The sequence below is a fragment of the Conger conger genome, chromosome 1 (genome assembly GCF_963514075.1).
Source record: "Conger conger chromosome 1, fConCon1.1, whole genome shotgun sequence".
In the NCBI taxonomy this organism is placed as follows: Eukaryota; Metazoa; Chordata; class Actinopteri; order Anguilliformes; family Congridae; genus Conger; species Conger conger.
Window position 1 is genome coordinate 74,816,869 of NC_083760.1, and position 25,721 is coordinate 74,842,589.

The 25,721-nt window shown below is 42.7% G+C and overlaps 2 protein-coding genes across 2 annotated transcripts in view; both read right to left on the minus strand.

Annotated features, from left to right (window-relative positions):
- Window positions 1-908: 908 nt before the first annotated feature.
- On the minus strand, window positions 909-17,755 carry plin6 (perilipin 6). Its single transcript, XM_061247861.1, has 7 exons — window positions 17,726-17,755; window positions 17,112-17,310; window positions 16,321-16,403; window positions 15,611-15,860; window positions 13,690-13,871; window positions 5,217-5,495; window positions 909-1,304 (listed from the first exon to the last, which is right to left on the minus strand). The coding sequence occupies exons 1-7, from the start codon at window positions 17,753-17,755 to the stop codon at window positions 909-911; spliced, it is 1,419 nt and encodes a 472-aa protein (XP_061103845.1).
- A 4,869-nt stretch (window positions 17,756-22,624) lies between these two features.
- Window positions 22,625-25,721, minus strand: part of syt11b (synaptotagmin XIb) — a 20,002-nt gene continuing 16,905 nt past the window's right edge. The window contains exon 4 of the mRNA XM_061233351.1: window positions 22,625-25,721. This exon is cut by the window's right edge and continues 2,237 nt beyond it. The gene's annotated coding sequence lies outside the window, so the exon portion shown is untranslated.

The following is a 25,721-nucleotide window of genomic DNA, read 5'->3' on the forward strand; positions in this document are numbered from 1 at the left end:
CACTACGTGAGTCTATCCTGACTCAGACATGAGATCTCATTACCAGGGCCCGGGGACACAACGCCTGCTAACCTGTTCACCTTGCAGATGCTTTCACTGAGGGTGATTCACTCATAAAACGCAGGGTTTCCATGGAAGTGAAATCTTTTGTTTTTTTCATGAGAGGTAAAGCAGATACAGTTGGAAAGCTGAGGTGAAAGATACAGTAACATGGGTATGCATTACTGAGGTCACAGTGAAAACCCAATGAAGAAAGGATGGGGAAAGTGAAAAAGGAAGAGAGGAGTGGAACTACACATTAGAGAATGGGGTTAACACTGAGGTGGGGATAAAAAGCATTTCTCTTAATGAGGAAACAGCAGTGTCATGGTGGTGGGAAGGAGGCTTGATGTAGTACTGTAGTACATAACTGTCATGCAGTCTAAATTAGGGGCCCAATCGCTCCCGCCAGTAGAAATCCCGCTGTGCTTGCACCAGCACATCCAGCACTCATTAAGGCTGTGTCAGAGCAGGGAGGGGGGTAAGGACTGACAGCATCTACCATCTACAGCAATCTTTACTTTAAACAGTCTAAAGATAGAGGCCAATTTACTCCAATTTAAATATTCTTAGTTTCTAGTGCTCTTCCTGTTGATAAAGTATAAATAAGATTCACCCTCATTCCATAGGGAGACACTTTACTTGCCGCATACTGTTATTTTACCGATTTATATCTTTGTGTGGCCTAGTAAGCAAACATAAACATACGTGAGGGAATTGTGGCTGACAATGCTCCAAGACTCAAATTTAGGAGATCCCAACAGTGATTTCTGGGTTACTCATTCCAGACCTAAGCTAATATTATCTATTTGTTAAACGATCGGTGGTATTGAAAGAAGAAAAGCTCAGTACTGAATACACACACTGCATTAGTTCTCAGGGTATTCTGTCTCCTCTTGGTGCGGCGTGGGGCTGAGATACTCCAGAGCCCGCTGGCCCTGGGACACCAGCTGCTTGATGGGGGCGAGCAGGACCTCGGTGGCAGAGGAGCGGCGGCGCACAGTGCTGGTGGAGGGGGCGCAGTCCGGCTCCCAGGGCGTGGCGGGCAGGCTGTCCTCCTTCAGGCTCCCCCGCCGACCGTTGGCGGGGCCGGGGCCGGACGAGCCGCGGCGGAAACGCGCGTACAGGCTCCGGCGCCGGCGGGGCCGCCCGTCCGCCATTTTCAGCAGCAGGCTGTTCACCGAGGCGCGGCGGGGGGAGCTGCTCTCCGACAGGTACTCCTGGATCAGGTAGTCCTCCAGCTGCTGCTCCGACGGCCGCTGCAGCTGAGAGAGCGAGAGGAGGAGAGCGCAGAGGGAGGGAAGGAGAGAGCAGAGGGAGAGGAGGAGAGCGCAGAGGGAGGGAAGGAGAGAGCAGAGGGAGAGGAGGAGAGCGCAGACGGAGGGAAGGAGAGAGCAGAGGGAGAGGAGGAGAGCGCAGAGGGAGGGAAGGAGAGAGCAGAGGGAGAGGAGGAGAACGTAGAGGGAGGGAAGGAGAGAGCAGAGGGAGAGGAGGAGAGCGTAGAGGGAGGGAAGGAGAGAGCAGTCAGCGGGTACCGGCAGAGAAAATAAATTACACATACGTGAGGAGGAATAAGTTGAGGTGAAAGGGCAGAGGTATATGTAGTATGGAGGACACATTTGAGAGCATTGGGCAAGAGAACGGTGATAGGAGAGACAGTGGATTACATTATAGTTATTTAGCTGGTGCTTTTATCCAAAGCAACATAGAGTTGACTAGACTAAGCAGAGGATGTATCATGGCTACACCAGGACTAGAACCACCAACCTTCCGGGTCCCAGTCATGCACCTTAATCACTACACTACAGGCTGCCCCCCGGATAACAAAGAGAACACTGAGAGGAGAGGAAATACCCCTGATCATTCTCCACACAACCACGCCAGATCTCCAAACCATTTGCTGTCTTAAGCAAATTAATTTCTGTATTTTTCTATGCAGTTAAATAATGATGAGCACAATTCATCAAATGAATTTTGATGAGTAAAAATTAATCTAAATAGACCCAAACAGAACAGCAATGGAACAATGTGGACAGAGACGGCATAGCCCATTTTAACCGTGTTCACATTTAAACCACCTGCCACAAAGAGGGTGAGAATGAATGAAGAGAGGGCCAAATGTTCCCAAAAAAGCAACTGCTTTACCGACAAATGTGTGTATGTGTATAAAGGAGCGTGCTGCTTTGACTATGAGCCAGTCTAATGCATGAGCACACTCCTGCTAAAGAGACACAGAACCATCCATTTTGATGACTAAATAGCAATGACATTCAATCTTAATTTGTTCACTACTCTTTACCAAACACTGAAAATGATAGCTACACAAGTTGGTAAGTATTTCTGCATTAGGTCAATTAAAGGGTTCCTGTCTGTCTACCACACTTAGTACTGTGTTCAGTTCAGGGGACCAAACTACAAGCAAAATATAGAGGCACAGCCCAGGCGGGGGAACGAACCGGCAACCCTCCGACTACCAGACGACTGCTCTTACTGCCTGAGCCACTTGAATCATTGGAGTATATGTATAGCATATGTATAGTGTCCATAGTGTTGTTAATGAATGACTCATCTGACCATCTCAACTGCGCTCTTCAGCTTTACCCCCTGTGATTTTCAACCGAAGGCCATAATGAGGGCAATTACATGTTCTTTTTTCTGAGAGGTCAAACCGCCTCTATTGATTAGATTTACTTTCTGTGAATCACCATTCATCATTCCGTGGCTGTGTGACTCAGATTCAGTACTTTCCCCTTTATTGTGGCTCAAATCCTGATATAAAAGCATGCCAGATTGATCTATCTCCTCTAGGCTGATTACTGAAAAGATAAAGAATTACTAGGTACCAAATTGTGATGATACGCAGCAAGCAGGTAGTGTCATAATTCTACAGTGCTAGGGTGGAGAATCTCTCCAGTATACCCCTTCCTACAGTGTGCATCTTTCATAATAGATCAACCAAAATATCTGCACCTTAGCTATTGGAGGAAAAACCTGTAATACTCAGTTTCTACTGCATTATGCAGGACTCCATGCAGACTGCCAGCTCATGACACCCCATATTAAATACAACAGGAAGGGTACCCTGCCACCCTGTCATCTCTACATCTGTCACTGCACTGTCTTACTGCAGACAGGCACTCACAAATAAGGCACAAGCAAGCACACACAGGCACACATACACATGCACACACGATACAGATGTGTTCTAAGTTTATGGTTAGAGGCTTGAAAAAACAAAATCAAGCAATACACAAAAACGTCCCAACAATGCATCACTATTATATACTTTATATTGCAAATATCTTATTGTAGCAGTTTTTAGTAAATATTCTTGACAATAAAGATGTGAAACTAGGCTGTGGTTTATCCAATAACTGATTTATGGGAGTGCTGCCTATTTCCAACTTTATTTTATTTCCAAAAATGGGACAAATCATTAATATTTATGGTTAGAGGCATGAGGAACTGGTGGTTACCAGCTGTTCATAGGTGGTGACTCAAGACTGATCTTTCATTACATCCATCCCCTGAAAATCTGCTACCAGTGTGCAGGAAATAACATCCGGGAGCCCCATCTGAGACCGTGGAAACAGCGCTTATCTCTCTGAGCTGGGGTGCACACTTCCTCAATTGAGACAGAAGCCAAATAATATATCATCAATCTCACAGCACCTGAAGGAAATTAAACCAGTGTCTGTCCGTAAACAATGGGAATGCGGAAAACACGTTTTTTATCATTCCTCTCTTATCTCCAGTTTACCTCAGCACAGGCATAAGCACACACCCACACACACACACACACACACACACACACATACAGTCCCTCAGGACTTCCCTCAAAAGACAGACTAGAAACTCTGGCCCACACAAAAGCAGTCACATTGGCTACTTTACATATGCTTTACAGTCACATACAGTTGGTACCGTTCTCTATAACTGGCTCCTTGACTCCTTGGCTGAGATAGTAGCATTTGGCATTTTGCGTATATCTGAGTGTGAACTAAGCCCTGCTGAAATAGGTTAAGTGCCTAAGTGCAGCACATACTGCACCTGCCCCACACATCATGGGATCATGTACATTTCACCCCCACCGAAAGTATTCATCAATATAGAAAGTGCTAAAAAAAAAAAAAAGGCCTACCAGAGATTTTCACTGTGGCCCTTTGACTTCTGACAGAAAGATTGAATCGAAGAGTATGTTGCATTAGTGTTATAAAAACTGATCACATTATTTTTTGCCATCATTTACGAGGCAAATTAATACCTTTTATGTTGTGTTTCCCCCTTCTGCATGCAGTCCAGTCGAAACAAGGATCCCTTTTTAAATAAATGGGTCAGATAAACGTCGCCTGGATGGCAGCTAAAACATGGACATTCCTGACATCCCCACCACTGCCCTGTGTCTCTGCATTCCGGACATTTTAGAACCGTGATGCCACACAGGTCCGCAGCAGAACACAGAAGCCTCCTCTCTCCTCTCTCTCACACACCTGGCCAACGTGTCACTCTCACTCAACAGCCTCCGTCAGGAACCTAGCTCCACACCTGGTCACGCTCTATTGCTAACCTAGGAGAGGCACGTGAGGAGATGACATGCGCTGAATGTTTTATCCTTTAGCTGAGATTGACAGTGTAGCCCCCAGCACCACAGTGAAGAGCTTTGAATGGCTAGCTTCTAAAAGCATTATTAAGTCATTACTGAGTAAGTCAAAGTGATTTATGCATTGTTTAGAAGCATTTCATTTCACAATTTGATTTCGAAATATTAAGAAAGTTTCTGCAGATGATAACTTCAACCTCTTAAATCAGAGAAAAAGAAAAACAAGATATGTTTTTCCTACAGAACAAATGAAAGTACTTGATTTATAAACATTGAGTTGTCCACTTCATGGATGAGTCTCATGGTTGTTTTTAATTGACTTACCATTTCATGAAATATTAATTTACTTACATTTTTTGCTGTGAATGAACTATGTAATCTGGTAATATGTTACAGTAGATCCTGAGTTGGCATACTATGGCATAATATGCATATATGAATAGCACACACACTCATACACACACCCCACACACACATACACACACACACACACAAAAGTAAATAAAAACATGTACGTGCACACAGACCCCACGTGAATGAATGCCCTGATATGATGTTGTGAAGTTGGGGTCCTCACCATGTTGTAGAGTGGAGTGGTGTTGATCAGCAGCTGGAGGAGTAGCTTGCTGAGCACCTGCAGGTCGCTCAGGGCCACCGGCAGGTTGTCCCGGACCCAGCCCGGCAGTGATAGAGCCTGGCTGATGGGTGGAAGGTCAAAGTTCATGCGGGTCACCTCAGAGAGTTGGCTTATGACCGCATCCTTCAGCGCCACCAGCTGGTGCCCCTGGGCGACGGTGAAGGCCACAAGTCGCTGAGACAGCAACAGAACTGCCTCCACCACCTGGTTTAGACCCATCTATCAACGAGAGGTAGGGGAGAGAGGCAAAATGGATGTTACATTAAATGGTTTGATTTGCCATTGACCCAACTTGAGCAAAATACAAGGAACTGTGAGGGAAGCCATCTGGTGTGTCTGAGGAAGGTGACTATCCTCAAACTACTGAGCAGCATAAGGACCACATTAGTTCTGGAGGTAGGAGTGGTCATCAGGCAGTCAGAAGGTTGCCGGGTCAGTCCCCTCTGATGAGCTGCTTGGTACCTTGCATGGCAGCTCATTGCCATGTGGGGGTGAATGGGTGAATGAGAAGCATATATATACATATATATATATATATATATATATATATATGAGCGCTATATAAATGTAGTCACTTATTTACCATTTACCAGTATTTACCATAAGGAAGCTCTCATCTGCAAAAAAATCACAGCTGCAGTGACTGAAGTATTGCACAGTTAAGGTGATTATAATTCATGAATGGAGTTAATGAAGCTGGTGTGAAGAGTGACCTGCCTTGTATCATCATAACAGAACCCCTTCTCTCCCTCTCTCCCTCTCTCCCTGGTACAATATGTCTCTGCAGGAGGCACTAATCCGTCTCTCATCACCCCAAATCCCAGCCAATCACAAGCCTCCTTTCCCAAAGCTTTGCTGTAGGACACAAACTCTTTGTATTTCATCTAATCAGCGGGGTTCAGAAAGTCTGAAGCAGTAGAAAGGGCTGACAGCACACAATGTATATATATTTTTTTTTTAAGTGTGTTGTGCTGTCATGCATTATAATGTGAATGTAGTACACTGCAGCGTCAAAGTACTGTCAAATGACATACTGTAAACCACAATACATCCTTTCAAACTATACAGTGGAGAGTTGACCCAAATTTCCTCCATAAATAGGGAGCAGACAAAGATCACATTCATGTGCCACGAAGCTGAGCACGTGAGTCAGACACACCACAGTGCCCCATCTGTAGAGCGACAGCCAGACAGGCAAACACAGGCACAGATCAGCAAACCTTCTTCTTTCTTCCTTTGTTCCCTCAGTTCCCGCCCTCTGCCCCTAATTTAATGCAGAAAATATGTTGGACAAAGCGACAGGTCAGAGCCTGTCAGAGCAGTATAGGTTCCTGAGGAGAGGGTTATGTTCTGGAGAGCAGAGTAATGTGGGTCAAACGTGACACCCCACTGCCTGGATGACAGCTGGCGGTCTGGTGGAGACCCAGCAGCCAGGTTCTAGCCGAGTCACGTTTCTGATCGTTCCCTTTCTGAGCGCCTGTGGGATTTCTAACGATTTCTAACGATTTCTAACGAGCGTCATTACAGCCAAATTGGAATAGTAGCCACTACACACACACACACACACACACAAGCACCTAATACTGACATTTACTGAAACAGTAGCAATCTTAATGGACGAAACGTGATGCCATTGATGACTTTAATTAATGCGAAGCAACACCAGGCAATGAGATGACTCATACATCGCATTTCTTACAAAGGGATGAATGTATGAATGAATAATGTTGCATTAGATACAATCAGGTGAATAAGGGCAAAGGAGAATCACTGAGATAACACACCAAACACATACACGCACACACACACGCGCGCTCACACAGACGGATACACACACTCACACACACACGGTCAGACACACACACAAACACCTCTAACCCCTCATTGCTGGGAGCTGGGATTCAGCCTGTTACTGATCTCAGGAGGCCAGGTGAGCTTGGATTCAGCCTGTTACTGCTCTCAGGAGGCAGAGTGAGCTTGGATTCAGTCTGTTACTGATCTCAGGAGGCCAGGTGAGCTTGGATTCAGCCTGTTACTGATCTCAGGAGGCAGGGTGAGCTTGGATTCAGTCTGTTACTGCTCTCAGGAGGCAGGGTGAGCTTGGATTCAGTCTGTTACTGATCTCAGGAGGCCAGGTGAGCTGGGATTCAGCCTGTTACTGCTCTCAGGAGGCAGGGTGAGCTTGGATTCAGCCTGTTACTGATCTCAGGAGGCAGGGTGAGCTTGGATTCAGCCTGTTACTGATCTCAGGAGGCCAGGTGAGCTGGGATTCAGCCTGTTACTGATCTCAGGAGGCAGGCCAGCCTCTCTGCTGTTTAGCGAGGGCACAGAACAGCCACTCCTCTATGGCCCAGCCACAGGAGCAGTAGGGTGCTGAGCAGCAGTTGGGCTGCTGCAGTAAGACAGAAGTCAGGCTAATGATATGAATATGGGCCTCCACACGGGTGGTCTCTGGGAGACGGAAGCGCTTTAAATAGCTATGTATGTCCCTATTGACACAGCCGACACGTCTAGCTTTTAGGTTAAAAGAAAGGGGCAGTTCATGTAGGCCACTCCAATGCAGTGTGCAGCATAGGTAATGCAGGGAAAGCTGTCTAAAAGCCCCTCTTCGCATCAAGCCAGCGGTTCTGGGCTTTATATTATTCAATATATAATTGTATAGTGTGGTATACAGGCTTATCCATATGATTTTGCTTCTATTTTCTATTTGTTTTACTTTTGCTAATTTTTCAAATAGTGTAGATTTTCTTCCCTGTGGTAGCAGCTGCCTGTGCTTTCTCTGCAGTGTTTACGTCATAAGCGAAGATAATTATCATTCAGACATTCCTGCCTTCTGACTGCCATGGGAGATCTGTGCCCTTGTGGATGTGATAATGGGCCGACAGTCAATTAGAGTTTTTTACAATCACTTTGGCACTAGTCTCACAGATTTGTGCTCAGTTTTTTAAAAACCGAAATCGAAAAATTCCAAAATCATCAGTTCAAATAACTAATTTATCATGAAATACTATAGGAATATTTGTTTAGATTAGGCAATACCTCACTGTTTAGTTGTTTTTACAATACTTTAATATTGCAGTAGAAAATACTTGATATGTGTTTCTAAATAAAGGGTGATAGTAGAAACAATAGAAGAGAGTGGAATCATTGAACAAAATCAGGATGAAAAATACAATTCCAACATTTACAACAATCACAATTGCTAACGAGAATTTTACCAAGTTTACTTTTTCAGAGCTATTCACACAGCACAAAAGCACTGTATGTAGACCAAACTGTGAGTGATTTTTTCACTGCTTGTACAAAAAGTGCCAGCTCAAACGTACAAACTGGGGGGGTGGGTTGGTTGAAAACCTGTGATAAATGATGCTAATGAAATATTACATCCAGTGATTATGTAGTTCAGCTACATATGCACAACTGGCAGTGCTTTCCTAGACGGAACACTGCCAAATGCATTGCCAATTGACTGATAAAGGTAAGGGGGTCTAGAGAGATAGGGAGTCACAGACCGATCACTGGTAGAAACTAGTTTATGTGAGGGTTGGTCATGTAAAGTTTGGTGAATGAGAAATGTGGTCCTTCCCAACTGTTACGTACGGATATTTGTGTTGATCTATGCTGGCTCAGATCTCAGCAGTGTTGAAAGGAACACACGGCACTGAACTATTTTTTGCATAATGGCCTGCTGGCCGCCTGAAAGGAGAACATTATTTTGAGCCTGTTTGTGTTCACTTGTTCAGTCCAGAAGTTCTTCACACATATTTCCCAAAATGGCAACTACTTTCTGAAGCTTCAGAATAGGGCAAATAAAAAAATGTTAAATGAAAAGGCTTAAAGTAGGCCTACTTCTGTGTAAATCTACTCTAATTGCAAACATGCACTCAGAACATTGTAGCTCCCTCCCTGACCTCTTGTTTATTTATTTTGACTATTTTTTTACAGGGAGGGGTCCTACAGAATGACCCACACCTGCCAATCTCACCATTTCCCACCACCTATTTCAGGCTGGGTGCTTCCATCTTACTTTACCAGACCAGTCACCCACTTACCGAATGCTGGCAAAACCCACCACATTATCTAGAAATGATCAATCTCTCTTCATCCTTTCATCCTCTCAATCTCCTCTTGTACATGGCTCTGGATAAGAGCGTCTGCTAAACGCATTAATGTAGTGTTATGAAGCTTTAATTGGCTTGAGAGCACTCAGGCCTTGGACTCTTCTTTGGGCTAAAATTAATCTATCCTTTGACAGTATGCATCTAGCATGCATGATTGATATGAGTGTACCACTGAATTAGCCTTTTTTCCATGAAATGGCCAGAAATCTTTTTCATTTGTAATAACTCACTATATACAAGTGAAATATAGTTAAATAATGAGTGTAATAAAAATGTGTTGCAATTGTTTACATACCAAAGCAAATGTCAAATATTCATGAACTGTACTTTAAGTTACATAGTACATGTGTTTCCACTAAGGGGGAATTAAATTAGACCTTACTTCAAGATGGTTAAGTAACACTGGTATGGCTCAATAATGACTGACTGAAGGCTATTTGGATTGTGGTAATTTGAGCACAAATAAGGAACCTTTTCTTCTATCATTCATTATGCTTACTTAACACCTCTAATCCAGAGACTTACAGAATTGAAGGTAATAGAACAAATTTCCACAGATGATTGCAAATCACTATCCCACAACTTAAAACCAGACACACTTTGTTTTGGGCAACGTGTGCCAAGCTGGTGTGCCCCTGCCTTTGCCCTTTGAGGCTCATTCCTTATCTCTGCGTCTGTGCAGAGCAGCGAACTCCATGCCTCACGTAGGCCCACATCCCCCTGGGCATAGCCTCAGTCTCTGCTGCCCTATCAGGCCAGACAATCACACACTCTCCCCCCTCTCACAGACTGGCTCCATGTAGCCGTTTGGACAAAAAGAAACATACCCCATTTTCTCTGGTTTGGCTCAACCTTTAAACATGACCTCTTTCTGCTAATCTTAATGCATGGCTGCTATTTATTTGTACTCACTACTGACTGAAAATAAACAGTGGACATTGCATACGCAAAGGTTTGCGCAAAGGTTCCTACTTGGCACCATATCAGTTAGTGCTTGGCAGATCTTCAAAAGATTTCCTGCAGCCACCTCAAGTCAGAACCCTTCTGAGAAAATAGGCTAATAGGTGTTTGAACATACATTTAACGTTTGAAATCTTCTCACAGCATCACCAAATGAACACCTCTGTTGTTGATTCATTGTAACATAGACTTGGACCAGGGGTGGCCACACAATTGTATCAATACATTTTCATAATTCTGTCCTTCAAATAATTGGATATATGTGAAGAGGGTATAAGAACATACAGCAGATGGGTATGTTGCAGAATTGTTATGGTGTATACTATGGGTCACCTGTCTGTGTTATTTTCTTCTCCTCTCAAAGTAGGAGTGGAGTTCATGGTGGGGTTTCCCTCCCTCCCTCCCTCTCTTCACCAGACCCCCTGGGACCCAAACCCAGAACATTTAATTAGCAGAGTCATGTTCTCCAAAGACAGGGCCCTGCCTCTGCTCATGTAGACAGGAAGTGCAGTGAGTGCCAGGAGCCATCTGGCTGCCCAAGCCATGGTACTGGGCACGTAGCAGAGCTATTTTCATTCCAAAACAGATTGAGTTAAAGAGAGGAAGGGTGTTTTGATGTTCTTCAAGACTCCTTCAAAGGAAATGCATGGTGGGTAGAGACATTATCACTGGCTCCAGGCTTGGAATACCACCATCCTCCATTTTGAATGTTTATTTTGGCTTTGTAATTATTATCTTCAGCACGTAAAAAAAATGTGTGGACTGCATCCCTGGCTGTGCTAAAAAGAAAAATCCATCTTATTTCATAACATTGTTTTTATCTGGAAAAACAACAAAACTAAGAAAATCTGATGTGATGGAACAAAAAAGTTGTCATTAACCTCAATCAACAATCCAAAGTTCAATCAGAACACAGTCAGCTATTAATGGAACCACTAAAGAACAAGTTCTTTGTGATGTGTTACCATGACATCTCCACTAGAAAAGCAGAGTGTGTTCTGTTGTTGTGTTTGTGTATTTCTCATTAGTAATACATTCACAAAGGTGCAATCAGTAACCCATTATTTCAGGCCTTGAAAACCATCCATAAAACACCCCACTGAAGCTCTTTAGACATTGATAATGGGCAGATCTGAATGCTTTGATGAAGTGCTAAATTTGCACCTGAAAATATTAAAATATTATGGGTTTTGTAAATAAATATGTTTTGTGTTGCTTTCATTCCACTCAGTGACATGGAGGGCTGTGTGTATGCTGTTTTTTTATTGCAGCCACAGATCTTGATTGTATAATTAGTTACAATTATTTGATGAAATTATTCCCTCATCAGGAATCATGTCACATGTTGTGCACTGTGAATGATACAGCCCTGTATGGCTTCCATAGATTCCAACCCTACTATTTACTAAATAAATCTGCTTAAATGAAGAAAGTTGAATGAAATGACTTTCACAACAGTACTGTTGCTACGCAATGCTACTTACAATATGCTGCACTAATCAGCTGCTATAAAATGATAAATACATCGTTAATCATGGGGATTTTCATTATATCAATGATTATATTTGTGAAAATATATAGTTCTACTTGTGAAAATGATTTCCTGATTTCAGTCTTGACTGCTGAACAAAGGCTGTGTCAGGCTTTTCACCTGAAGGTGCTGGTGATTTGGCTCTTGACCTGTCAAATGGGTGTCTGGCTCCTCTAATCACATTTCTATGAGTGTGATGGAGAAGAGAGAGATTCTTAGATGAGAAGGCTAGTACTTCTCATTGCAGAACAATATGACAGTCTCAGAGGAAATGACATTCAGCATGTAACCTCTATGCTACAGCTATTCTTATTCTTGTTTCAGCAGGTGAAGTTCCTTTTCTCTTTGTGCAGATAATGATGTCATATTAACCCACCCATTTTTCGATTTTGTATCGAATTGCTTTTCATTATTTCCAATGTCAAAAGGATATATAGATTTTTCAGTGTCATTAACAATAAACCAATTATAACAGGTTGCTTAATGTCATTTAATTAATTCCAATATTTGATGTGGTAACTTATAGCTTTCTAATATGTTATATATATATATATATATATAGTATAGCAGCATAATTTAATGCAATATTATTTATTGTATTTTTGTTAGCTGAAGATTAGCCTTGTGAGGGCCGTCTCATTGTGTCATATTTTTCATCCAGAAAGAAAATGCCTGGCTTTGCTATAATTATAGACCATCAGTATGGTTCTAGGACATTCCTGGCCATTACATTTCAATCGAAAGTAGCAAGAGTGAAATTGTTCCAACATGCCTCGACTATGAGGCAAATTTAAACAGCATTCAAAATGTTTTAATACTAGTCAATGGTTGGTTAATCCAGCATTTCTTACCGTTTACATTTTTCATCTGATAATTGTTCTGTAGAAATGGTCTATATTTTGTCTAGACTAACCGCATAAGACAACATTAATATGTAATGAATGTCTGGGAAGAAATGAACAGTGAGTGCTAAATAGGACCAAATAAGTGCATGGTACACGTGGAATGCATTTATAATAGGTGGGGAATGTTTGAACACAACGTTTCAACATGCCCCGGCTGTGCTAATTGTACTGCATGGCTGACAGTCTCTGCTTGCTAGTGTAATGTGCCAAAACTATACTGCATTATAACTCATAAGACAGTGACCTAAATTACATGTATTTGGAGTCTGTGGCATTCACACATCATCTGTTAATTGAAAAACACTTTGGTCTAAAACACAGATTTGTTAATAACTCTTTTTCAATTTGCCCTGCCACACACAGGAGAAGTGGGTTGCTATAATACATAAGTGAAAACAAAGCCATCATTATTGGGCAAATGCAACTATGCAAAATTCCCATATTGATCTGTACCATGGTCTCCCATATTCACTTTCTCAGGGCAAATGTAAGCTTTTACATGTGAAATATATAACACTGCATTCTCTTCAAAAGTGAAGAGATGGTGATTATATTTTGATTTGCCAATGGCTTTTTGTATCCCCTCCATATGCTTTACCTGATTGGTCAGCGGTGTAAACTGACAGCATGTTGGGCATGAGCTAATGGTCCGGGGAAAGGGCCCCTGCGATGCAAATAATGACAAGAATTTTGGGTGGCTGACCCTGGTCCTGGAAATACACAGTGCGCTTATTTGATTCATTAAAGCAGGTAAGTTCACAGCTACTTCACCATACCTGGTTCGTTGGATCTAAATTGGTTGCCGATTTTATGCCCAGCAGTTCTGGTGGCTCTGTGGTAGCCTACACCTATACTGACTGTTTAAGGGTCTTAGTGAAGGGAGGGGTTCTGCTCACCATGTCATACAGGCCCCCCAGGATGTGCTGGATGTTCTGTAGGCTCGCCATCAGCAGCAGGGTGCGGTGGTACAGGTACAGGCTCAGGTAGAGCAGCAGGCCCCGCACACGGGTCCATGTTCCCGGCTCCTCTTCATCATTGTCTTCCTCGTACTGCTGGATCCTCAGCTCCAGCTCCCGCTCTGAGGACACAGAGACACAGTCAGCCAGGGCACAGAGAGACAGTCAGCCAGGACACAGAGACACAGTCAGCCAGGACACAGAGAGACAGTCAGCCAGGACACAGGGACACAGTCAGCCAGGACACAGAGACACAGTCAGCCAGGACACAGAGAGACAGTCAGCCAGGACACAGAGACACAGTCAGCCAAGACACAGAGACACAGTCAGCCAGGACACAGAGAGACAATCAGCCAGGACACAGAGAGACAGTCAGCCAGGACACAGAGACACAGTCAGCCAGGACACAGAGAGACAGTCAGCCAGGACACAGAGACACAGTCAGCCAAGACACAGAGACACAGTCAGCCAGGACACAGAGAGACAATCAGCCAGGACACAGAGAGACAGTCAGACAGGACACAGAGACACAGTGAGCCAGGACACAGAGAGACAGTCAGACAGGACACAGAGACACAGTGAGCCAGGACACACAGAGACAGTCAGCCAGGACACAGAGAGACAGTCAGCCAGGACACAGAGACACAGTGAGCCAGGACACAGAGAGACAGTCAGCCAGGACACAGAGAGACAGTCAGCCAGGACACAGAGACACAGTCAGCCAGGACACAGAGAGACAATCAGCCAGGACACAGAGAGACAGTCAGACAGGACACAGAGAGACAGTCAGCCAGGACACAGAGACATAGTCAGCCAGGACACAGAGAGACAGTCAGCCATGGCACATAGAAACACAGTCAACCATGGCACACAGAGAGACGGTCAACCAGGACACTGAGAGAGACAGTCATCCAAGCACAGAGAGAAAGTCAGCCAGGACACAGAGACACAGTCAGCCAGGGACAGAAAGGTAATTAGCCAGGACACATATAAACAGTCAGCCTGGGCACAGAGACCAGTCATCCAGGGCACAGGGCACACACTGACAAACCCACAGCGCCTAACAAAAATGTGTAAGCATTGGAAAATAGAATGTGATTCACAGCAAATATGACTACAGTAATACAGTAACAGAACAGAAGTACTAGAGCTGATACAATGGGAAAGATGGACTGCAACAAGCTTTTTAAAGACAAAACACACAACCAAGAGATCTCTTTAAATAACCAAATTGTAGGCCACTAAATATAGAATAATGAACAAAGGAGCATGTTATAAAGTTGAATCCGGTGTTGTAGTGCTGGCTGAAGCAAAAACCTGCATCTACACCAGCCACTTCCTGTAACTGAATGGACAAATACTTGAGTACTAGAACATCATGGTACAACTATAGCTTCGGCACAGTGTAACACTGCCCTCTTGTGCCTGTATGATGAAGTGTTTGAAGCAAGGCTTGTTGATTGTAAAGCTCCATACAACTGCGCAGTCACTTGCTTGTTTGAATAGTTCATTAAACGGCCGGATAAATAAGCACAGTTTTTCCAGATGCACAAACAGGAAAATGATAGTATTCGCCTGCTGCAAAATATGTAATATCTAAACATGAGAGCTAGGCCCTGTATCACCAGGCAGGATTACTGAGCCGGCTAACTGGAGTAAAACCTGGACTCCTCCAGGTTTTAATCTGGAACATGGACTGAAGTTAAAAGAGCTGTTCTGGGTTTTACTTTGTGCAGTTAAAAAGTGCCAGAATACTTTTTTTTTACTGCACTGAGTAAAACCCAGAGCAGGACTTTTTACTGCAGTCCGTGTTCCAGATTTGGGAGGGTTCCGGGTTTTGTGCTCACTCTCTTTCACTCACGTAATTCAGGGGGAAGATGCAGGAAGTAGTCGACGGACTCCTCAGAATACGTCAGCAAGTTGTCGAGCCCTGATGTCAAGGCTGTGCCCAGGAAGGAGGTGCTTATTATCCTCAGTGAGACCCTGAAGGTATTCTGGGTCCCTTCCACCAGCCACTCTGCTCCGTCCTGAACCCTGTCCAGCTCCTCGTTCACACGTATCTGCAGGTCATCCAGGGTCAGGAAGAGGGCGTCTTTCAGGTGACCCATCACCTGAGAGAGGGCAGTGTGGTGCAGGCGCAGGGAAAAAACACCATACTACATTTTAATTCTGTGTGTACGTGTGTGTGCGTGTGTGTATGTGCCTGTGGGTTTGCATGCATGTGTGTGTATGCTTTTTGTTTGTCAATTATAACTGGTTGCATAGAATTATGTCACTATAACTCCTCTTCTAGTCCTTCTGATTTGGACACAAAATCCCAAACCATTCCTCAGTGTTTCGCAGAGCTGCTCAAACAGGCCACAGTGAGGATGGAGTGGTATTCTCAGACAGTGAGGAATGGAGAGGAGAGAGAACAGTGAAGGACAGGTGGGAATGAGGTTTGAGAGAGTGTGGCACACAGTCAGCCGGGGGTCTGAGGAGCAGTAGGGGAGGTGGATGTGGGCAGGCTGCCCGGTGAGTCACAGCCGTGCAGACGGGCGTGAGACACACCACCAGGCCTGTGGCACCCACCTCCTCCACAGACTGGTGCAGGATGGGAACCCTCTTCTCCAGCTGGTCCAAACCCACACTGGCGTAGCTGTTGGCCACTCTGACTGTGGGAAGATGACGCAGAACAGAGAAATGGAGAATGTTCTGTCCGGCAGAGTGTTAAAACTCAGAATAGATATCCAATAGATATCCAATAGCCGCATTGTGTTGATTTAACACTGAAAATGTTACTATACATTGACTTAGAAGTCAACAACGTCTGACCCTAAGTTTATCATTGATGCATAATCGGTGAAACTCCCGACCTGATATGAAGACCTACAGGCTCTATCAAGTATCCACACCACGCAAACTTTCAAATAATTCATTTATTTAAATTAATGTTCCACATTTTGTGCACTTCCATAAGCTTTGAAAACCTACATTTAGAATTTTTGATAACAAGTCTCATTTTTCCACACCCTGTCACAACAACAGAAGCATATAGTTCCATTTCTTTGATAAAGGACAAGCTGCAGATGTTTCTGTGAGGAAGAATATTTTAGATGCTTACAGAAACTCCTCATGACCTGTCAGCTTCACACTCAACACCTCTATACCAGCCAAGCTGGCAAGTCGTGAGAAACTTTAATAAGTATCTAAAAATACTCTTTATCTGTAAACTGTCAAAAACAGACACTTACACCAACATAATATTAGACTGTTTAATATTAAACTGTAGGAAGTGAACCGTCCCTGTGAATATGGCCTATAAAGCAGAGGGCAGAGGCTGTGGTTGTTGGTGAGGAGAGTGGGGCTGGCACTCGACTCACGGTGCGGCTCCAGGCTCCGGACGACGGGCGTGGCCTGTCGGGCAGCGGCCTGTGACACGCTGCGGATGCTGAGCTCGGCCACGCCTCCCGCCAGGTCCGCCAGCGCGTAGCGGCTCTTCACGTGTGCGTACGCCACGCTCGCCATCTCCAGCGCGGAGCTGAACAGGGGCAGACGCACAAGGCGCCCCACCACCGACTCCTGGACCAACCAGAGAGCAGACATCGCAGGTCAAAGGGCACAATTCCTCAATTTGTGCATCAGTCTGTATTCATAACAGCTTTTCAGTACATTTTCAGTAAATGCAAGGCTTTAATTTCATTTAGTTCTGTTTTATTTTTTTAAGGCATCAGCATAACATGTACCATACCAAGAAATACATGCACAGGGTTTTTTTTTAAATAAATTCCTCACCCTTACAAAATAAAAAAGACATAATTTCCATACACCAAGTAACCCCTAATAAGATTAGGAGTGAGTCAGTTGTGATGAACATTGGGCATGCCACCCCATGGCCTTATGCTGTATTAGTAGGGCCCAGATTGAGTCTAAAGGCTCTCCGAGCCCTGACCTTCCCAACGGCACCTCCACTTTTAGACAGCAGGATAACACTCACCTCACTGTTCTGTTGCACTGATTGTGACATTTCCCTGAAACCAGTTCTCTGAAATATAGACAGTAAAAGGGATTTTATGCTCTTGCATGACTATGAGAAAAGAAAACCCACAAACAAACCAGAGCTGTGGGTACCCATCCTGCCCTGCTCTCCCCGGGGTAGTCAGCTGCCAGGGCTCCACAATGCCCCAGTCTGTTCACAACCACAGCATGGAAATCTGCTTTTCTCCCAAAACATGCCACTCAATAACATCACCATTAACGAAGGCTGAACTGATGCTGGCTGACAGGTTCCATAGAGACATTCGATCAGTGAACAGAATATATGGGGCAAAAGTTGTCTGAAGAATAATGTACCGTCAAGTACATTACTAGTAACAGCTACTTAATGTGTAATTATTAAGTAAGTGCTATGGAATTGGCTTTACCATTGTTATGAATGAATGTATGTATATTCAAAGTATTAAACAAGTTTGTTTCATGGTTCGTTTCATAGTACTTACCCCTCAAATCGAAATAGTTACCTAATAATGATATAAGTAGCTTGTATTTCCCCAGTAAATACTAATGGACTGTAAAATAAAACATTACCCCATTGTGCAAATCACAAGACTCTTTGGTTTTTCACCACAGGGCAAAAATAATATTCCAGTCCTAAATGTCCAAGTCTATACAATAAATATCAACCTTAATGTCACTGGTACAGATACAGTTTGTTCAGAAAAGTTAACAGTTTTTCAGTCGTGAGCATCATAGGAGATTTAATACGAAATACAGTGCTGTGCAAATGTCTTAGGCACATGTAAAAAAAAATCCCTAAAGAATAATGAAACCTTTAGTATAAAGTTTTAGTTTAAAGAGCGATGAACAGTAAAATATGAAATCAATATTTATTGTGATCACCTTTTGTTGTGACTACTGCATTTAAAACTGCGTCAATTCTCTTTGGTACACTGTCCTGCAGTTTTATAAGAAAATCAGATGGAAGGTTATACCAGACATACTGGAGACAGTTCTATTGCAGACATCTCACCGGCTACCCAGCCTTGATCATGTTTTTATCTGAAAGTGGTCTATTACTTAATATGTGACTTTATTTGACAAAATGCAAAGATTTCACTGTAACATTTCATTTGTTGTTATCTTTTTAAATCTCTAATTTCATGTATCCTGTTAGAATGATCTATAATTTTGACCAAACTTTGTCTTAAAGATATCCATATTGAGCATAAAAACATTCAGTTTTTCATTAGATAGTACACAAACTACTTTCAAATCTTGACTTTATGTCAAGATTGTATTACATTTTGGATTTAGCCAGCCTCGTTTAAATGTAATTTTTTTTTTTTACTAGAAAAACATTGTGGTTCAGTCACATGATTTCTAAAAGTATATTATTATGTGTTGCTGTTGATGTTGGGGATAATGGATCGCGTATGCAAGTTAATATTAATTAGTTTATACAATCTGTGCCTGTGAAATATCAAATAAACATTGATTGCAATTATATAATAAAAAAGCATATTTTCTCATATGCAGGCCATATACATTTGGAAAATAAAGCCTTTGTGGCAGTGAAGATATTTATTATATTTATTATATTATTGAAAATCTATTTTAAATGTGCATATTAGATGAAAAATATTAAATATTATTTATTTATTTATTTCTGTTATGAATAGTTTAGTATTCCCTGAAAATAAGCAGAATATTAACCGCTGACCAAAGCTCAGTCATGTTAAGCCATCTAGAGATGACACATAATAATACACAGACCTATATAATACACACACCTAACATAACAGAATAAACACACCTACTGTATCTGCAGTATGGAAAATAATCTTCTTACCAGCGGGGAGCTCGAGGATTCTGTTTGCAGCTTTATGTTAGAAAGTGTATTCAATTTTATGGCACTTTTGGTCTTAATCACGGACCAGTTAAATCTCAGCTGCTCACGGAGAATCAAATTTCTGCGAAATGCAAACCTCATGCAGGATAATATGGGGTTTTTTTCATTTGCATGGTGTGCATAAAATTTCTGTTAAAAGAGAGAGCCTGGAAATAATCCGTGGAACGTATCAAATCAGCCTGCAAAAAGGTCTGTTAGGTCATTTCCAGTATTAATTCCAGCTGGAACTATTTCACAGTGAGCAACTCATATTGCCTCAGCGACAGCTATCACCCACACTTCTCAATAATTCATATACACTACATGAACTATTAGCAATAAAAACGACTGTGACAAACAATAATACTTCAATAGCACAAATAGGTTAATGTGTTTCATTAGATTTAAAGCCCTAGCACCACAAGCTCACAGCGATGACTGTTAGGATAGTGTAATAGGGTAGCCGGAGTAAAGTTCAGATCATTACATTATTGTCATTTGGCAGACGCCCTTATCCAGAGCGACGTACAGTTGATTAGACTAAGCAGGAGACAATCCTCCCCTGGAGCAACGCAGGGGTAAGGGCCTTGCTCAAGGGCCCAACGGCTGTGCGGATGTTATTGTGGCTACACCAGGATTAGAACCACCGACCTTGTGTGTCCCAGTCATTTACCTTAACCACTACGCTACAGGCCACCCCTCGGTGGTTCTAGATCATTGTGCAGTACTGTAGCATTCCGTCATTGTTGCTCTTAGTTTAGCTTTGTTTTGAGGAAACAGGACTAACATGTTTGAAGGATGATGAGGAAGGTCTCATTTTGACCTGAATGAGCTACAGCAGAGTGCAAAACGGTGTCATTGAAATGGAATACAAATCCGAATGAAGTCTAAAGCACTGAACTTGGCGAGGAGAGATGCGTCTATGTGCCAGTGAACCATTGAGAAGCAGGAGGTGACTTTCACATGGGTAGCTGCTGTTCCTTCAGTGACACACACAATGGTCCAGATCAAATCAGGATTGTGACTGTGCTGCCTGTGGTCAGGGGTCCCACAGGGCAAGACATCATCTGCCAACACCACGCGTCACCCGAATGGGGAGAAAACGAACAGGAAAGGACAATCTTGAATCCTCACCGTTATTAAACGGCTGCTTTTAAAAAGATTTTTAACACTTACATGTTGTTATTAAAATTTAAACGAAAGTGAAGCACAACATGAAATCCTTCCTTGAATACCACTACAGTATGCACCAAATACCAAGAATAGATATATATAATTAATACATGTGTTGTATTTATTCAACAATTAAAGGCAAGGACAAAGCAAAGGCAAGGACAATGTAAATCTCTAAACAATTCATTACCCTACTGTTCTCAACTAAACTGTACAAGAATTATTAAAATGTATCAGCATAAAATAACTTCCTTCTATTGAATAGCCAATATCCCTACCTTCACTCACTATGAAAAAAATGGAAAAAATGGAAAATCCATGTAAGAGGAAGATCAAATGGTCATTATCAAAGAGCCACAGTTCTTTACAATATCAGGGCCAGGAGACATACAAGTGCTGTATAACATTTTATATGCAAGTAGCTACATTTACATCAGCCTGTAGCGGCCTGTAGCGTAGTGGTTAAGGTAAATGTGTCAGGGTTGGAGGTAGTACTGATGGTGGCCACCAGGGGGGCTTATTACTTTCACCTGGTGGTCGTTAGTGCCTACTTGATGTCTACCTCCTGAAGGTATTTAAAGCCCTCATTTCCCCTCAGTCTCCGCTTTGGTGTCCACTGTTCGCTCTGGCTCAAAGCTGGTAAAGCACACGGTAGACTCGGTAACCAAATGAGTCAGGTATCGTGCTGGTGGGGTTTCGTTTCTCTATTTAAAGAAAAAGGTAAGGAAGGCGCTCAGCTCGTTAGTGCAGTGTGCACAAGCAGACGCCTTCCTAAAGGTTCTTTGGTTCTTTGTTTCGTTTTGTTTTCGGCTCGTGTGAGTCCGTGGGTGAGGGACGTTGTCCCCGGTATTTTGTATTTTGGTTTGTGTGTTTTTTCGGAGCTGCGACTCCTGAGTCTTTATTTTCGTTAGCCCAGTCTTTTATACTGGGTTGTACTTTTATTTTGGGTTTTCCCCGGTCCGGGCAGTAGTGCTAGCCTTTACGCACTCATTTTTCGTTTGTGATTTTCGCCCTGGTTTTGGAGGGTAGTTTTTATTTCCTGAGCCGTTATTTGGGGCTCTTTCTTTTATTTGTGCGGAGTTGTCTCCGTGTACAGTGCTGTCTCCTCTACCCCCCCGGGGTCTTAGTGGCGGGCTCGTTTGTGGGTCCGCTTACAAGGGGTCGCCCCCTTAGTCGCACCTGGCTCTCCGCACCTCCTCAACCTCACAAAATGACAGGGACACGCAAGGTCGGTGGTTCTAATCCTGGTGTAGACACAATAAGATCCGCACAGCTGTTGGGCCCTTGAGCAAGGCCCTTAACCCTGCATTGATCCGGGCGAGGATTGTCTCCTGCTTAGTCTGGATAAGTGCGTCTGCCAAATGCCAATAATGTAATATAATATACATCGGATGTCACTGTGAATTTACCTCGGACCACTGAAAGTTCTATGTGATCTGATGTACATCACTGAAAATAAATTCATATGGGGTCATCCAATCCCATTGGCCAGAAGTTGTGCCTTTTTCTTACATAATTCCTTTTCCTCTTGGTGTGTGTACAGCTAAAAGACTGAGAGGGGAATTATTCCCAAAAAAGGTGTGACTGTTCCAGTTCTGGGAAGCAACATGGTGTGCAGCCCTTGAGGCTTAAAATTTGAAAGAGAAAAAGTTCCCAGCTGGGAAACTCCACACGCCTGATGTCAGCTGCAATACCCTGCGGTGCTGTGACTTCTCCAGTCACATTACTACTCCAGAGGTGAGTCATCTTAATCCATGCTTTTCTTCTTGTTAAACAAAATTGTAAAATGGTTTGTGCTGGAGAAGACGTCAAAGGGAAAAAAGACAGTCTGAAAAGTACTGGTGTATCAGTTTTTATTTGCACGTTCAATGTGTATTAACAAATTCAACATAGACGTTACCATTAGTGTAATATATTTAGCATAGACTTTATGGCATTATGCAGTTTACACGGTTAAGAGTTTCAGTTTTTTTTTTTTACTCCATGTCTTTCCAAATGAAAATTACTTATTCTGAATTGTGATTGATATCAATTTAATATTCATTGGTCATTACTTCTATTACAGTTTATTAATTGACCTTTTGTATATCATCCCCGGTTCAATGTACAAGAGAGCAGACAGGAAAACCCAAGACATGGGATATCAGAGAAAGCCAGGTTGGGAGAAGCGGGCAAGTTCATACTCTACAGGGAGCCCTCAAGCATCCTCAAGCAACAGTATGCAGGCAGCAGGGAGAAACGCTGCCAGGAGCCCTGGATTAAACCAACACAAGGTAACAGAAGCTGAACCATCTCAAAAGTTAAGAGGATACGTAGCAGAGAACAGTTCAAAACTGTGCTGGGGGTTCACACTTAGGAACTTGTGTTCTGTGTTTACTGGGCATCTTTCAAAGAACCACTGACCAACAAAGAACCAAGTTGACACAAATGCATCTGATGTGCATCTGTATATATACTGTAACTTAGCTGTTACGATTTTTTTGTTGAAATAGTTGATTGAATCTCAGCTGCACGTCTGAGAGGGAGTAAATATACCCACACACCTATCTGCTCATATAACAGTGGTATTCTCATTCTTTCACAATTAAACTCAAACCTCTAACAGAACACAGAATCTATGTCCCATAGCCAGAACACACCACACAACATTGTCCTCTGTCCTCCTCTCCAGAAGAGAGAATCAATATTAATGCAATAGTTCCTACTGTAAATCAAGATGTAGAATGGGTGATTGGAAGAAATGAGAGAGAGGCACAGCAGAGAGGTTCAAAGAAAGGGGAAGAAGGCTGAGCTTGTCGAGAATGTGGAGGACAACAGGAGAAACACGGAGAGACAAAGAGGAAGAGGAAAATGTTTCCGATGTCAGAGGGGCCATGGGGGCCATGGGGGCCCCCGCCCGTGGGACTGCATGTGAGTGCTGTCAGCAGTCTTTCAGCACTCTTATCCCAATGTCTTACAATCCGCAACTTCAGTCTCTTCAGTCACACAATTTCAGATGAGAAATGACGACATATTTCTGTCCAGTAATCACTACAGTCAAACACAAGGGGCCCCAGCAGACCCCAGCATCTGAGGAGCTGCGTACACATTAGGCTTCAGACATGGAGGAAAAGCTCAAAGATCTCACTGCCGTTCAACGGCTTTCATGTATGTTCTTCGCAAATCACCATGGAGACAATCTCTTAACAAGACAAGAGGGGCTATACAAAAATTCAAACTAATATCATTTTGACCACCCTTTTTTTGTTAGCAGCTCCATAGGTATTGTTTTTGTATACCGTTACACCGAAATACAGTATTTACCATATTGTTACCTGGTACTTTAAAAATGCTGTAAAAGCTTTTCACAATGAAAGATTTTGTGCACTGTGCTTTCCTCAAATAAAAATGCAAATGTTGAAAAATGACCAAAACAGACAATAGATAATGTGTATCCAATTGCTCTGCCTTCCCACAGCCATGACATATTTCTCAGGTTGAGATCTGTCTGCCTCTTACTGGAGAGGGAATGAAGACATGTGGGGAAGTTTCTGACATATTAACGAAAGCACATGCTCAGATCACAGTACATTTCCTCTTCGTTATTCCCAATTTGACTCTAAGTTTATATTTCAATTTGTTAAGAAAAAAAACAATAGTAAGGTTTCAGCTTCCTATATTACAATATGTACAATCTACCTTTTTTTCCCCCTACGATAAGAGAAGTGAAACAGAAAATATACTATCGTGTGTCTGAAATATCAGATGTCTACCACACCTTTAATCATGAAAGATGCACTTAACCAAACTCTAAGGCTTTTCCAGATGAGATAAATAAAACAATCCAGAATGCTGGCACTACACTACATCTGGCAGTTTAAACTGTAATAGCGTGAGCGGCTAATGCGTGTCTCTACAGGAAATCCAATCCTTTGATGCACCCATCTTCCCAGTCCATGCAATGCCTCACCATTATACGTCTTGCTGCGTGTTCATGCGCCCAGATACATTTTAAAAAGGTAGCTGCACCAAATTTACTTGTGAAGCCTTTGCCTGTGCAAAGAAAGATAAAGAAACCAAACCGCACCCATGTGACTGCTTCAGAGCCGCTCCGCAGAGCCGGCGCAATGCAAAGCTCCAGACAATATGCCATCGGGCTAATGTATGTTAGCTTAATTTAGCCACAGGTCCAATGCTTCACACAGACCAGACTGCTTCATTTCAACGTTATTTGGGTGTAATCATCCCAGTGTCACATTGGCGATAATGATAAATGGACTGGGAAATAATTTCATAACTGTATAATCCGTCCGTATCACTGGGTTGTGCCTGTAAGCAGATATGCATTACAGTAACACTTTCCTTCCCTGCAGCTGACACACACACACTGTGTTAAACAGCCTCCATGACAACTCACAGTTAAAAGCTTCCAAAGGCAACTTTGGTGCAGGAATCTCCATGATAGATCAATGTATCAGTTTTATGATCATGACAAATGCAAATACGAAAGGAAATTAGAAATAACCCATGACCTAATGGACACCTCTACCTACTTTCAGTAATTTTACAAACTGAAACTTAACTCCTGCATCCACATAATGCAAATACACATACACACACACACACGCAGGCACGCATACACACATTTTCATTACCAAGGTTCCCTTTCAACAATAGACACGTACATGAGATAGGACAGGTGCACTGAATAAATATTTTGTGTTATGACGAAAGCAAAAATATAATGAATACGAAAGTCCCATTATGAATCAAATGATACCACAATATTGTACTTTCAATGTCATTTCAATGAACCCATGTCATTAACCTTTTCAGCCAAATTAGTTATACTAATCACTTAAGAAATTAGGAATGTATCTGAAATTATTACTTCAAAACTCACATGAGATAATCAAACCCCCAAATCTTTGGCAAATATAAAACCAAATCTTAA